The sequence below is a fragment of the Doryrhamphus excisus genome, linkage group LG12 (assembly GCF_037039965.1).
Source record: "Doryrhamphus excisus strain RoL-2023G ecotype Guam linkage group LG12, RoL_Dexc_Guam_v1.1, whole genome shotgun sequence".
Lineage (NCBI taxonomy): Eukaryota > Metazoa > Chordata > Actinopteri > Syngnathiformes > Syngnathidae > Doryrhamphus > Doryrhamphus excisus.
Window position 1 is genome coordinate 15,328,418 of NC_136368.1, and position 13,757 is coordinate 15,342,174.

General features: G+C 41.5%; 1 protein-coding gene across 13 annotated transcripts in view; it reads right to left on the reverse strand.

The window, feature by feature from the left end:
- mycbp2 (MYC binding protein 2) overlaps positions 1-13,757 on the reverse strand; it is a 56,387-nt gene that overhangs the window by 9,223 nt on the left and 33,407 nt on the right. For 4 of the 13 annotated variants that reach the window (XM_058083133.2, XM_058083129.2, XM_058083132.2 and 1 more), the window contains 12 exons: positions 13,494-13,610; positions 12,791-12,931; positions 10,729-10,806; positions 8,758-8,982; positions 7,571-7,703; positions 7,361-7,486; positions 5,325-5,549; positions 3,728-3,832; positions 962-2,593; positions 718-887; positions 342-589; positions 93-260 (listed from right to left, as the gene is read on the reverse strand). In XM_058083133.2, coding sequence (XP_057939116.2) covers positions 93-260; positions 342-589; positions 718-887; positions 962-2,593; positions 3,728-3,832; positions 5,325-5,549; positions 7,361-7,486; positions 7,571-7,703; positions 8,758-8,982; positions 10,729-10,806; positions 12,791-12,931; positions 13,494-13,610 — 3,368 coding nt within the window. The remainder of the gene's footprint in view (positions 1-92; positions 261-341; positions 590-717; positions 888-961; positions 2,594-3,727; positions 3,833-5,324; positions 5,550-7,360; positions 7,487-7,570; positions 7,704-8,757; positions 8,983-10,728; positions 10,807-12,790; positions 12,932-13,493; positions 13,611-13,757) is intronic. The other 9 variants (XM_058083134.2, XM_058083137.2, XM_058083130.2 and 6 more) reach the window with 9 other exon arrangements.

Below are 13,757 nucleotides of genomic sequence, written 5' to 3' on the forward strand. Positions count from 1 at the left end.
ATAAACAATAAATATATTTTCCAGGCATTACAGAAAAAAACATAATATATTGAATTTAATTGAAATTGAGCCTGAGCCTGTAGATGTTTTACCTGGGTGGCATGGATTTCATGTTGCTCTCTGGCTCCTCAAACACATTAGGGCAGGCGTCCGGCGTGACCGAAATATAAGGCGCGGGAACAGATGTGGATCTCAAATACCTCATCTCATCTTGGAACAGATTGTCGTCTTGATAGGCACCAAAGTTCTCTGTGTGTTGCCTTGAGGAACAGATAGAGGAGATGCTTAAATATAGCATAGTGTTATCAATAATTGCATTTGGATTATAACGTAAGTGCTACCTGGCGAGTGTCTGCAGGTAAAGGCAGCTCATCTTATTGGGCAGCTCAGCCGACACGCCCTCCTTGAGGCTGGGAAGCAGCTGGGAGTGCAACGGTCGAGGAGGGTGGTGGCACAGCATGCTGGGCTCAGCAGCGCTGCTGAGGGACAGCAGAAACAATGCGTTTGCCCGGATCACCTGGTGGGCCTCCATCGTGGGCAGCGCCCGTGGGGTCTTCACCTGGAGAGGTTTTTTCCTCGATTGTTTCACCTGGCAAGAAACAGAATCAGGATAGATGATCTAATACAGCTTCGCCATTTGAAAACCTAACGATGTATAAATATTTTCCATTGTACAGGAAATGCATGGTTAGAAATAGAGGTTCAATTATAGGCTACCTTCTCCCTGGCTGCGGTCTGCTTCTCCCTTAAGTATTTTTCTCGGCAGCGATCACACACCAGGTACCAGGTGCTGCCCCCTATGCCTCCGTCTCCACAGTTGCCAGCCCAACCCCCACAGAAGTGCCCAATGCTGTTGTACCCTTGGCCTCCAGCGTAGCGGCCACAGCCTTAAAGAACAAAGCAACAGGATGTTAATCCTTGTAGATTAGAATGACTTTAATTGTTCAACAGGTTTTCTTACCTGGATGAGCCTGTCTCATGTGGTAGGTGACAGGGTAAGGATGAGATTCTCCACACAGCTCACAGATGGTGTCCTTCTCCGGTCCGCCCATTGCGAGCTGCGCCATCTCCCCAAAGAGATTCCCCCTGGGGCGCACCTCCGTTTTCTCCCGTTTCTTCTTCTCCTTCTTGGACTTTTTACTGTCTTTTTCATGCTCCTTTTTCTTGAGTATGGCGCTCGAGCCCGGGCTGGGAAAGATCATGTTCTGGGTGGCCGCCTTGATGGTGGCTAAAGAAATGTCCTCCCAGAATGCCACCAGATGCTGCAGTGTGAGAGGCAGGATGGATTTTGTCCTCATGGAGGGATGCGACGTCATCTCATATGAAACAGCATCCGCTTTGCCGTCCTCACACTTTTCTGGCAGTGGAGGCTCCTTCAGCATGGACAACACCTTGTTTTTGTTGATGCTGCCCATTTTGGAGATGTCAGGACCATGCGGGGCGATGTTAAACATGTTAAGCGCGGAGGAAATCTCCAAAGAGTGGCGGTTCTTGAGCTTGCTCTCCTTCTCCTCAGCGCCCTGCCCTCCGAGGGAACTGCGTATGGGGGCATGTTCTTTGGTTAGGTCAGGGTTGAACTTGAGGAAAGACGAGCAGGCCATGGCGTCATGAACAATGCCTTCATGCCACAAAAACGCAGCAAATACTGCCCTTGCACATTCGGCCACAGATGGTGACATGGCCTGCTTGGCGGGCTCGCTGATCCTCTGCATGCTCTCACCTTTAAAAAGAGGACCCGATTTGTCCTTCTTTGGACGTGCATGCCTATTGGAGGTTTTGCGGCCGACCTTGGGCGAAGATCTGCTCTCCAGCTCCTCCTTGACTGGTGCTTTGCCAATGCTGAAGTGCACCTTGCATGAGGCCTCCTCAGTGTCCTGGACCTCCAGGTTTTCATCATTTACATCATCATTGGAGAGAAGAGCACTGGAGGAACACACCTCCACAACTTCACTGTGTAGGTTTTCTTGGGTCACATGGGGGGAAGGAATGCGATTTTCCACGTTACCAACCGCATCTTGATTTGGATCTTTGGGAGAAAGTTTTTGTTTCGGGGAGGTGGAGCGGCCCCTTAATGGCTCTGTAAGAGGAATCTTCTTCTTTCGAAGGGTGTCTGGGTCCAGAGTGTATGAATCTGACTTGGATCTCTCCCTGGGCGGTTCAAGCCGCACTTTGGACGAGGGGCTAACCTTAGGTGGGAGGTTCTTGTCATGGGAAGAGGAATTCTGTGTCGAAGTGCTGGATGGACTGGACCTCCCTGATGAGGATATTCCTTTTTGTTTCGGAGACGACGATCGAGAGCCGCCATTGGGGGACTCAGCCCGATAGCCTGATGTTCTTACGTCGGACTTCAACGCCTGGAGAGTGTTGTGATTGGGCGAGTGAGAGCGGCCATGAGAGTCAGAGCGCAGTTTGGCCGTATCAGACCGCAGGATGAGGGCGTCGCCTCCCGAGAGCGGCCCTTCGCCCATCTTGGCTCTACCGTGTTCGGATGTGCGGCTTCCTCGACTCTCCTGTTTGGGGGAACGGTTCTCCTGGCGGTGTTTAGAGGCCGGGGACATGGAACGCGCACCAGGCATCAGGTTCCCTCGCTCACCTAGATGTCAACAATTCATACATCAAAACACAAAACATTATATGAAACACTACACATTTAAAGGGAATATATGATGCTCATTCCCAGATGTTACAAGTAACACGATCTATGCAGGCCATTTTTATGGCATTGTCTATGTTCTGCTCGCGTGTGCTTGTTTATATTTAGTATGCAAGGTGGCAGTTACTATGTGGCTTCTTCAGATGTGCATGAGCAAGCACATCTTGGGCTTTCACCTTGCTGATTATTTTGAATATTTGTGTTGATTTCTATTATGGAAAATGGCAGTTAGCATCATTAATAACATTCAAAATAAATCAAATGAATGAAACATCTAAGTTCTAAGTGAGTTTTAAATGTTTGCATGTGACCGTGAGTGAGCAAGCAACTATGTGGGCTATTTTGAATCTTTCTGTTCATTTATTTTATGCAAGATGGCAGTTACCATTTACCTGATTACAATAAAAGCACATATGTGTTGTGTGCACTGAAGGTGTCACGTGACGACACAATAGACAAATTGGGTCCACGATAATGAGATAATACAAGATTTTAACATTAATTAAAAAAAACATTTTAAGGAAAGTACAATACCTCCCCCATAGGGACAAAGTGACTGTATAATTGACAAGAGGGCTCACTCCATTCATGCCATTATTCTATCAAATGCAGTTATTCTAAGCATCTAGCATCTTGTGAATGAACAAGTGTACTGTGGGATTTTGTGTCATATCTAGTCTTTATTTTTATTTCTATTTTGCAAGTAATATTACCTAACCACTAAAAAAAGCTTCCCTATTACATCTGAGAAATAAACGAGCACCGTAGATTCCCTTTTATAGTTCACCGACAAGATTATACTCTTAGATGTGATATACAAAATATGCTGTACACGACTATAAACGGAAGGAAGATGAACATGTTCTATCTGGAAAAATGAAGGATGCATATGAGTATGTAGTGAATGGTTTTGTCATGATTAGATCCCTGCATTAAGTCAAGACCAGCTTTTTGGAAGTGTCAAAAGCTTAAGCCAAATCGCAAGTGTTAATAACAGAGATATTAAACCCGCAATCGTCGACCCACCCTCTGATTTGTCTGAGGGACGCATGCATGATCTTTTTGATTACCCACCCTTTTGCTTCAGAGCAAGAGATGACAGAGCAGTACCATGCCCAGCCGCGGACACGCTGCTTTTGTGCACACGCTCGCGAGAAGCAAGGCTGCGCGTTGAACCATCTACAGCGGAAAACAATGGCAGGTAAACAAACAAGGCATGGAATGCGAACAAGGCCACCAGAGCGAGAGATAAAGAGAGAAAGCACAAAAGAGGCAATGGGCTCGAGAAGGCAATGCATTCAAGTGTTAAAGTAGAAAATGATAACAGAAATTATTAGAGAGAGAAAAAAACAACAGGCAGAAAATAAGTAGTAGCATGACAAGAAATGCCTGACAAAAAAAATTGAGCAGCTGAAGTTGATAAAAGCCTACACTCCGTCATTGTCTAATGAAATTTCCCACTGACGAACAACTTATATGATAGCTCAAGCTACTTTTGTGTGCAACTGCAGCAAAGCCCTTGGCTTATTTAGGTGTGCAATGAATCAGATGGTAGCGAAGGTAAATCCACAATGGATGCCAAATGCAGGAAATGTCCAATGATCATCAGAGCAGGCAAATAAAAAGTCAATAAAAAATAACCCAACTCAGCACATGCCGATGTAAATCTATTTTAACAAGACATTTAGCTTAAAAAGGAGTCCAACTCTTTGTTTTCAAAAAGGTGGAGTACCATATTTCCTCATATAGTGGCCTAGGGTGTCTATTTACTCAATCAGTAAGCATTTATTAGTGTAAAGATTTTGTGCAGTTAAAAAAGCAGAAAGCAAAGTCATTTTAAAGGCCAATAAATGATCACTAAAATATTCTATTAAAATACAAAATGTATTCTACAGAGGTTATCAGGTGTTTATTAGCGGTAAATATTTATTGCATTTCTAAAAATAAAAACGTTAAATTATAATACAGCCATTCACCACTGTGGTTCGGAATATGTGTTCTTATGTTCTAGGTTCCTTTCGCTGCTTTAATTGATGATAAATATTGATGTTTTTTTCAATGGTAACTTAAATGGAAGGTGGTCTGTATGTATGTCTGTAATTATTTCTTAATGTTTAAAAACAGAATTCACAATGTGTTTCATAACTGTGATTACACATAATATAGGTTTTAAGAGTACTATGTGTGCGCCATTTATTCACGTTGTTTTGCCATTTGTGCGGTCTTGGAACGTGACCCCTGTGAAGAGCAAGGATCTACTCTATATTTTATTCAAATCAATTATAATTGAAATACTGTATTATAATATAAAATGCGTTTGTAATAAATATTAGATATTTGATGTTTTCCATGGAAGAGGTGTGACAATTATTTAAACCGATTATAAGAGATTAAATGAGGCACAGTATCTATTCGAGCGGATGCAACCAATTGAGGAATTATGGTATGTTTATTTCAATCCATTGTCACCTTTTAGTACTTAAAACAAGACAATGAAGGACATTCCACCTGAAGGAGCAACTCTGTTGCAAAATATTGCCCTTCAGAGGAACAAGCAGTGACGATGGAAAGAGAGTGAATGAGGGCAACGAGGGAGGGGGAGGGGGGGGGGAATAAATAAAATCTCAGCATCCGTCGGAGCAGGAGCTGTCTAATCGTTGGACACACTTACTCAGAAGCTGTGGTTGCGGCTGAGACAGTTGGGAGGAGGACTGTCCAAACACAAATGGACTGTGGACAAGGGAGGAGGAAGAAGAGGAGGAGGAGGAGGAGGAGGAGGAAGAGGAGGATAAGGAGGAGGAGGGAGGTTGTGCGGCTTGCTCAAACACTGAGGAAGGAGCTGCTGAGTGGAAAGGCCCAGACTGAATGGAATTCAGTATGGCGCTCAGCCGGTCACCTGCAAAAATGGAGACAGAGGAGGTGGAGAAACTACAGCTTCAACTAGGGGACTTGGGTAGGGGATGGTGGGGGTGTAATTCAGTCTTATGTATGGAGTGGAGCGGCCTAGCTCGAGTACAGACTGAAGAAAAAGCATGTACACAAACACAAATCATACGCTTGGCATTGCAGCGATGATAGGCATTGATTAGCTACTGTACAACCACAACATGCACAAACAAATTAAAAGCAAATGTTAGAATGGATAAGTGATTTGAAAGTATATTGTGGAAGTGCAATAAAAAAAAAATTGTGATGGTGAATCGCAAGAGCAGAAATTGGAGGTTACACTTTATTATTAGGTACACCTAAACAATGTAATGTCCACCTTTACAAACATAATAGCACTCAATTTATAAAGACTTTATTATTGTGGTTTGCAGTGGTGTCGATCTGCACTGCATCATAATGAGTGTATTTGTTTTTCATTATATTAGCAAACTAATGCAACCGAATGCAAATTACTGCAGGCAGATAAGCCCGCTCGTCATATTGGTTTAAGAAGTGATAACGGGTGCCGTGTTGCATGCAATACAAATATACAGCAGAGGGAAATTTACATTTAGTTTTGGAAGACCTGACAGTAAACACTACAAAAACTGAAATCGAAGAAACATATCCAAGAAAAGAAATGTTTATATATTTAAAGGCGTGCTACAATATGTGTATCTGTATCGGACGATTCGATACAGGGGTCATGGTTCAGTATGTACAGTATGTGATTCGAACAATATGTACACTTCCGGTTGCAACTTTGGCGCTATCCCTTTAAGACCACTGAAGAATGAATAGTAAACTACAGTATAACAAATATAACGCAGACTAATAGTATTTCAAATGCAGCTACCACTATCTTGTCTTTAACTACATCAGGAGGTCGCCTACAGCCATAGCTGCCAATTATTTTAGACCCAGCACATGTGGCTGGCGGTCCTCAGTGACGCAGCTGAATAGATAGCATTTATAGCATTTTGCAAGCAACTGTTGACCAGCAGAACGAGAACATCAATCAAAATTGAGCACTACTTATCTTTGCAAAGGAAGTACATTTGCACAATGTACTTAATGCTGTGGCTTGTGAGTGTACAGAAAAAGTAAATGTGGGTAAAAGTACCAGACTCGGTAAAAAGATGTGTATCATTCGAGTAGCAACAATGTAGCAATGTTTGAATATCAATTAATTAACTACTTAGGTATTCAATTAATAATGTTTTTATTTTAAAATAAAAGCCTCTCAAATGTGATATTTCTTAATTTCCTTAGTCATCCATGAAAGTATAACTACTGTCTTTGTATAGGCAAAGAAAGTATTCACACACATCAGCTTTGAGGTTAGAAAAAAGTGACATTTTTGCCTCTTTTCTGATATGTTACTGCTAAGTGTTTGTGTTTGGTTCATGTAAAAATGGTCTGGCTCGGACAGGGGTGTCCAAAGTGCAGAGCAGGGGCCATTTTTTGGCCCTTTTTTTTTTTATTGTTCTGCGGTACTTTACAGAAATAAAATTAAACCAAAAAAAACAGCAAATTGGGAAAAGTAAAACAAAAGGAAAAAGATAATTAGATTAAATGTTGATACGACTAACTAATAATAAAACAAAGCTTTGTCTTTCAGCCTACTTACAAAATGGAAATTACATAAAAATATCAAATTTGTCATACTTTTGCAGACCTGAAGATTTATAAAATCCAATTCCATACCTTTCCATAGTTGCGTATGAACCCTGCATAAGGGATGTGTGACGTGACCCCCATTCCATCATTTTAACTGACCTTTGTTATTGGAGATGCCATAGTCAAAGCCTTGAGCTCCATTGGCGGTTGCTGCTCTGTTGAAGGCCTGCACGGAGAAAGGGCTGGGCGGCGGAGTCTGAGCCCCGTGCTCGAGCAGCGCTTGTTCTGCGGTTGGATGGAGACATTTTTGGTTATTATCCGGGAATTGACTGTACAAGCGAGGAGGGTGAGATGGGAGGATGGCTTTACCGTCGTTGTGGCGAAGGTACTGGTTTCCGCCACGATCTCTGGCCAGCGACCAGGCCTCCCCCTCGTCACTCTCGCAGAATTCAACCACACTGTTTTTATCCAGCTGGACCCAGGTTCCCTCTGAGTTAACCACCTGTTACACAAACAACACTCTTTATCCAGATTCTCTTGCCAGTCTCAGTCCTATATAATCAATCAAATAAAGCTGTAGACTGTATGAAAGTGGATGTAGCTTTGACATTATGTTCAACTTAAGCAGTTGACTTATAGATTCAAGATGTCGCACAATTTGAAAGAAATGCGGAACAGTTGAAGTGATAAAATGATCATTCTTACATTGTAATATTAACAGTGATTACTTCCTTTTACACTTGTATAACACGAACGGTCTGTTTAATTCATAATGGTGTTATCATGGAACAGATTATTTCCAACATAACTGATTGATATACAAGAAAAATGTTTCCCAATACAAATGTATTGTTTGACTTCAGAGGTTCCACTATATTGGCTCAACAATATTGGTCAATATGGTAAAAAATACCCAACTCCACACAATCACAGTGGCCACATCCACATTTTATACAGTCTATGGACACTTCTTTATTAAGCCCATGTAATAACACACACAAAATCAAGGACAGTAGACTAGAAATAACACATGTAACATTTAAAACTGATCAATTCTAATACATAATGCACATGGATTTGCGTGGTCATCCTGCCACATCAAAATGAGGTCACTTATTGAAAGTAAAAAGCACAAGGCTGTTTTTTTTTTTTTGTTTGTTCTCTCTCTCTCAAATCCCTGAAACACTTTTGTTTTAGGAAGAAGGAAAACAAACTATAGATACAAGATGGAAGTATTAGTAAGTGAAGGCTGTACTTTGCGGATCAGGACGGGCCGGTGAACAGCATGACACACCACAGCAACCAGGTCGAAACCATAAGAGTGAGAAAAAAGGGGGGGGGTTCTCCAATCAACACCGCAACAATTTGGAAAGATATCGGTAGTTATTAGTGGTTAAGAAAGCAAGATCAGTGGAAAATACCCAACAGGCACTCATTATTAAGAGTTTGTGAGGGGAGTATTGCTGTAGTCAAGAAAACATACATTTCGGAAAAAAGATTAATTCATCCAAGCCTATCCACACAGTTAAGATTGCATATTTGGGATGAGTGCGTACCTCGCCTATGGCCTTGACCATGTTGCCAAGTACTAACATTCCAATGGGGATACCCCTAAGGTTTGGGCAGCTTCTGATGTTGTGACCGGAGGGGCCGGTCTTCACTACCTTATAAAGCCCGGGTCCGCTGCCCTGCCCTGCCCTGCACCGCACCTGAGTGGGAGCTTCGTGGGAAGGGCAGCTGCTCACCTCCTTTATGGCGTCCTCCGACTGGCCCCTGACCTCCTGCAAGAGTTGAAAGCAGGTATTAGGGTGAATGTGAAAGCACAAACTCTAATGGAAATACAGTGTAGATGCACGGCACATATGTATACACTATTGAACAAAAACTGTAGTTTTTATACACTCCCTTCTGATCCTAAGTCATAAAATACAATTTTGATTATTCCCCTCCCTTTAGTCTCTTCATAATCTATTTCCTCAAATAGTGGCCTTCATTTCATTAGACGGCATGCCCTAAAATATAAACAAAAGCCGCCTCCAACATGGCATCTGTAAAGCTGAGTACTGTCCAGAAAGAAAATGATACGATTAGGAGTTAACATAACCAGCAATATATCATTTGATACTTTTACTAAAGTAGAATTTCAGACTGTAAAAAAAAAAATCAGCAAAAGAGCTACACTATAATATTGACCTGTAAAATATTAAAGGGGACCTATTATGCTAATTTTTCTACCCTTTGTATTGAGTTGTGGTCTCCTATAGAGCAGCTACACACAATAACCCGAATAGAAAACTTTTTAGATTTTGCAGAATCCTCACCTATCCTCACCTACAGCTGTATTTCCTTTGATTTGTGCTTCCTGCCAAAACGGTCTGTTTTCATTTATTCCACCCACGGCCCGCTTCAGGGCATTCCCACTCCACTGTGATTGGTCACGCACCCAAAGTGCTTCCTAACTATGAACCATATAAGGGAATCCGCCTCTGTGACATCACAAAGGGGCAGTTTTACCACGGGTTTTGAGCCATCCTAAACTTCTTTCAGTGCTTACTTCCAAATGCACAAACCTCATTAACTGAAACTTTGGCATCGTTTAACACTAGAATACAACATTCTAACTACATTTATAGGTCAGAAAAGTGGAAAAATAGGTCCCCTTTAAGTATAATTTATATTTGTGTGTGTTATATGACTATAACATGTTTTTATATATAGTATGCCCTAATGAACAATGTACTAACGGAGCCTGGTACTTTCTGCAGTTGAGTAAATACAGAAAATGCGCCTGCTTGTCACTTTCCAAGGATATATGATCGATCACAGTTTTCTGAATATTTAACATTAAGATTTTTACGATGCACAGTATGGACAGAAGTATTGGGACACCTGTGATAACATGCAGAGGTGGTTCGTGCAGAATGGTAGAAGACTTCCAACACAATTTTTGGGGGGTCAAAAAAAAACACCAATGTTGTACCTTAGAGAGGGGTTTGAATTGCACTACTACTACTACTGTCCAGCATGTTTATAAGATGAAAAATTCAGTTTCAAAGTGACTAAGCTAAACCGATGAAAAGGTATGTCTCAATACTTTTGTCCAGTGTACTTGCTTTCACATCATTTCAGGAGAAAATAAAGTCAGTCCATGAAAAAAAAAAACTACCAAATAACTTGAATGACTGATAAAGACAATGTTCCACTCAAATTCATAGTCAGGTGGGGCGGGGGAGGTTGGGGCATGCTAAGACAGCCAAAGTTACAGTACAGTACTAATCCAATTCTTTGAAAAGCTCATGCAACGGACCACAGAAGTGGTCTTCAATCATTTCCCATGCACTAGCCACTTGAGGACTCTGGGGGGGCATTATGAGCATCGTCTGCTACCAAAATGATACAAAACAAGACACCCATGCTCCACCTTAAGGCATTTTAACAAGTGACAAACAGATGACAAGCTATGGGTGTTTGGACTTGGGGTGGGTCAGACAAGCTATTTATTTATCCCTCTCCTTCACACAACTCACCTGTGGTGGGAATATAGTTAAGGGAGTCCACGAGAAAATTCCGATATCCCTGACTCCATGGCTAGCGTTAAAGACACTCTGAGCAACAGATCGTGAGACAGTCAAGACACACAGTAGACAGAATTGACAAAGAGAAAGAGAGAGAAAGGAGAAATACAGGATGTTGGGGGAGGAAAAACGGGGCATAGAAATATTTTTTTGGAAGAAGATGATTTTTCAGTTTGGCTCTTTGGAGAATGCCCAGGATAGAGAAGAGAGAAAAAGGGAATATTTGGGGGGAAAACTTCCAAAAAAATTGGATGATACGGTGTGTCATGCTGTTCAGCAGAGACCTTACATGGAAGCCTCTGAGCCACTAAAGCATCCCGATGCAAAGGTGCCACTTACACATGACACACTCCTGACTTAAATTTTAAGATCTGTTGAAAAATTACAAGCATTTACATTTTGCACTGTTGGATTTTAAGGAGGTTCTAAGTACAGCTTCAAAATGCAAAAAAAAGAAATGAAAATTCATTCATTTTCTACTGCTTATCCTCAAGAGGGTCACGGGTATGCTGAGCCTATCCCAGCTGTCTTGGGGCGAGAGGCGGGGTACACTCTGGACTGGTTGCCAGCCAATCACAGGGCACATATAGACAAACAACCATTCACACTCACATTCATACCTATGGACAATTTGGAGTCACCAATTAACCTAGCATGTTTTTGGAATGTGGGAGCAAACCGGAGTACCCGGAGAAAACCCACGCACACATAGGGAGAACATGCAAACTCCACACAGAGATGCCCAAGCTGGGAATCGAACTCAGATCTCCTGTGCGCAAGCCACTCGGCCAACCTCCTTAAGATCCAACAGTGCAAAATGAAAATCCTTGCTAATTTTCAACCCTTCTTAAAATTTCAATCATGAGTGTATCTAATTTTTCCAATACCTCCCCTAATAGCGTTGCCTGTCATGGCTGGGTTTTGTGTCAGTAAAAGCAAAAAAAAAAAAAAAAAAAAAAACACACTATTGCGGCATGCCCTAATGCATCATTGCTGTTAATGGACCGTGAGGTGGAGGGAATGGAGGAAAAGCTGACTAAGCTTATTTACTGTCTACCGCAGGGCTGTCCAAAGTACAGCCCAGGAGTCATTTTGAGTCCGCAGCTCGTTTTTATTGGCCTTCAGCATATTCTACAATTAAAGTTCAATTATTAATAAGATATAATTTTTAGATATTACACAAATTTGCTTTATTATCTAAATCCCAAAGCTAAAATGTTTTATTTAGATAACTTTATATATTGAACCACATTGATTTTAGTATCTTTAATGTAGCTGCTGACAAAATTTGCTTAGCTGGGCACTTGGAGTAAGTTGAGTTGACAAGGAGTTGAAGCGAAAAATTTTAGACACGTTTTTATGCTGTGAGCACACAGAAACTGTAGAAATAAAAAATGCAGCATTGTTCCCACCTTTGCTTTCCACAAACAACAAAGGAAAACAAATAACGACCCAAAAAAAAACCCATCCCAATAATGCGGAAAAATTTGTCTTTTATTAGCATGAATACTGGATATTATATATTTCTATATTTTATTGGCACAAAATATTATATGTAAATATTATTTTAATTAATTGTCTTTATTTGGGGTAAAAAATTAATAAAATCTACATACATTAAATTGTTTTATTTGTTTTTTTTTTGTTTGTTTTTGTTTCTGAAAAAATGAATTAGTAACTGTAAGGCACTTTGGGTCATTTAAAAGTCACTATATAAATCTCACCCGGTACTTTGAGTATATAAACATCTTGTGTCATTAAATATAAATATGGAAATATGGCTCATTTTGGTGAACCTTCCACCTTTAAGCATCCCCTCACTGCATGCAGCCAGCTTTTGCGGTGCTTCAGTACAATGTTATTCCAAGTGTTACTACATGCAAGAACACCGCATTGATTAGACACCCCGGTCCAAATAAACATGCATGAGATACATTGGGGGGGGAGAGGCCGCTAAAAACACAAACCGCCCCCTCAATGACCACAGCCTGAGTGATGCCGCATCTTTACTTACGTCGGCTGGGACCAGAAGGCTCCTGCCCAGGTGCTGGTTAAAAGAGAGGCACCACGCCTCAGTGTAACCATTCATGCTGGGAACGTACTTCTTTACAGTTTCGTCATTGAGCTTGAGCCAGACGCCATCATCATTGTGGATCTAAAAAAAAAAGGATAGGGGGAACAAGCAACAGAGCAGAGCACAGCCAGGCCGTCCCGTTACTATGGAAACAGTTGGGTTGCGAACCACACATATACACATACAGGGTTTTTATCAAAATAATATCTAAAGAAGTGAAGTTTTGGCTCAAATGACATATTGTTTACATACACTCATTATGGACTCCATAACTGAGGATTCCACTCATTCCACTCCCACACTGCTTGCCTGCCTGTTGTAATTCTAACATTTTACCTGTATTGTATCATATTTCTAAATCATTATCAATAATTTCAAATTGTGTACATTTTAGTAACTAATGAGCAAAACATCAACATATAAGCTTTGTGTTACTGGTGACAAAACAAATTGGCAATAAAAATGGATTCATTTTATTTTTGGAATATGCCGAGGAACAAAAACAAGCAAGCCGCCTGGGGGCATACTTTGGAGACCCCTGCCTTAGGGGCATTCACATTTTGAGGTCTTCAAAGGAAAAAAAAGCATGCAAATAAGATGACATGTCATCATCATCATCTTTCCAGGACTTTACGTCAATTACCTCGTCAATGAAAGTGATGGTGCCATTGACATGCACTATGCCTATTTGTTCGCTCTGCAGGGAGGGGTGACTGCGCACACGCAGGCCTGCGCTATCCTTGGACACAAATTTGCGAACCTGAGAGAAGCAGAGGGGAGACTGTGTGTGAGCTACAGGAGGCAAGTAAGAGAACCCATAGAAAGAAGGACAGTTACTGAAGCAGAGGCAGAGGAAGCAGGAGGAGGACGCATGCACCAAAGGACAAAGAACAGTGGGGTCAAATCT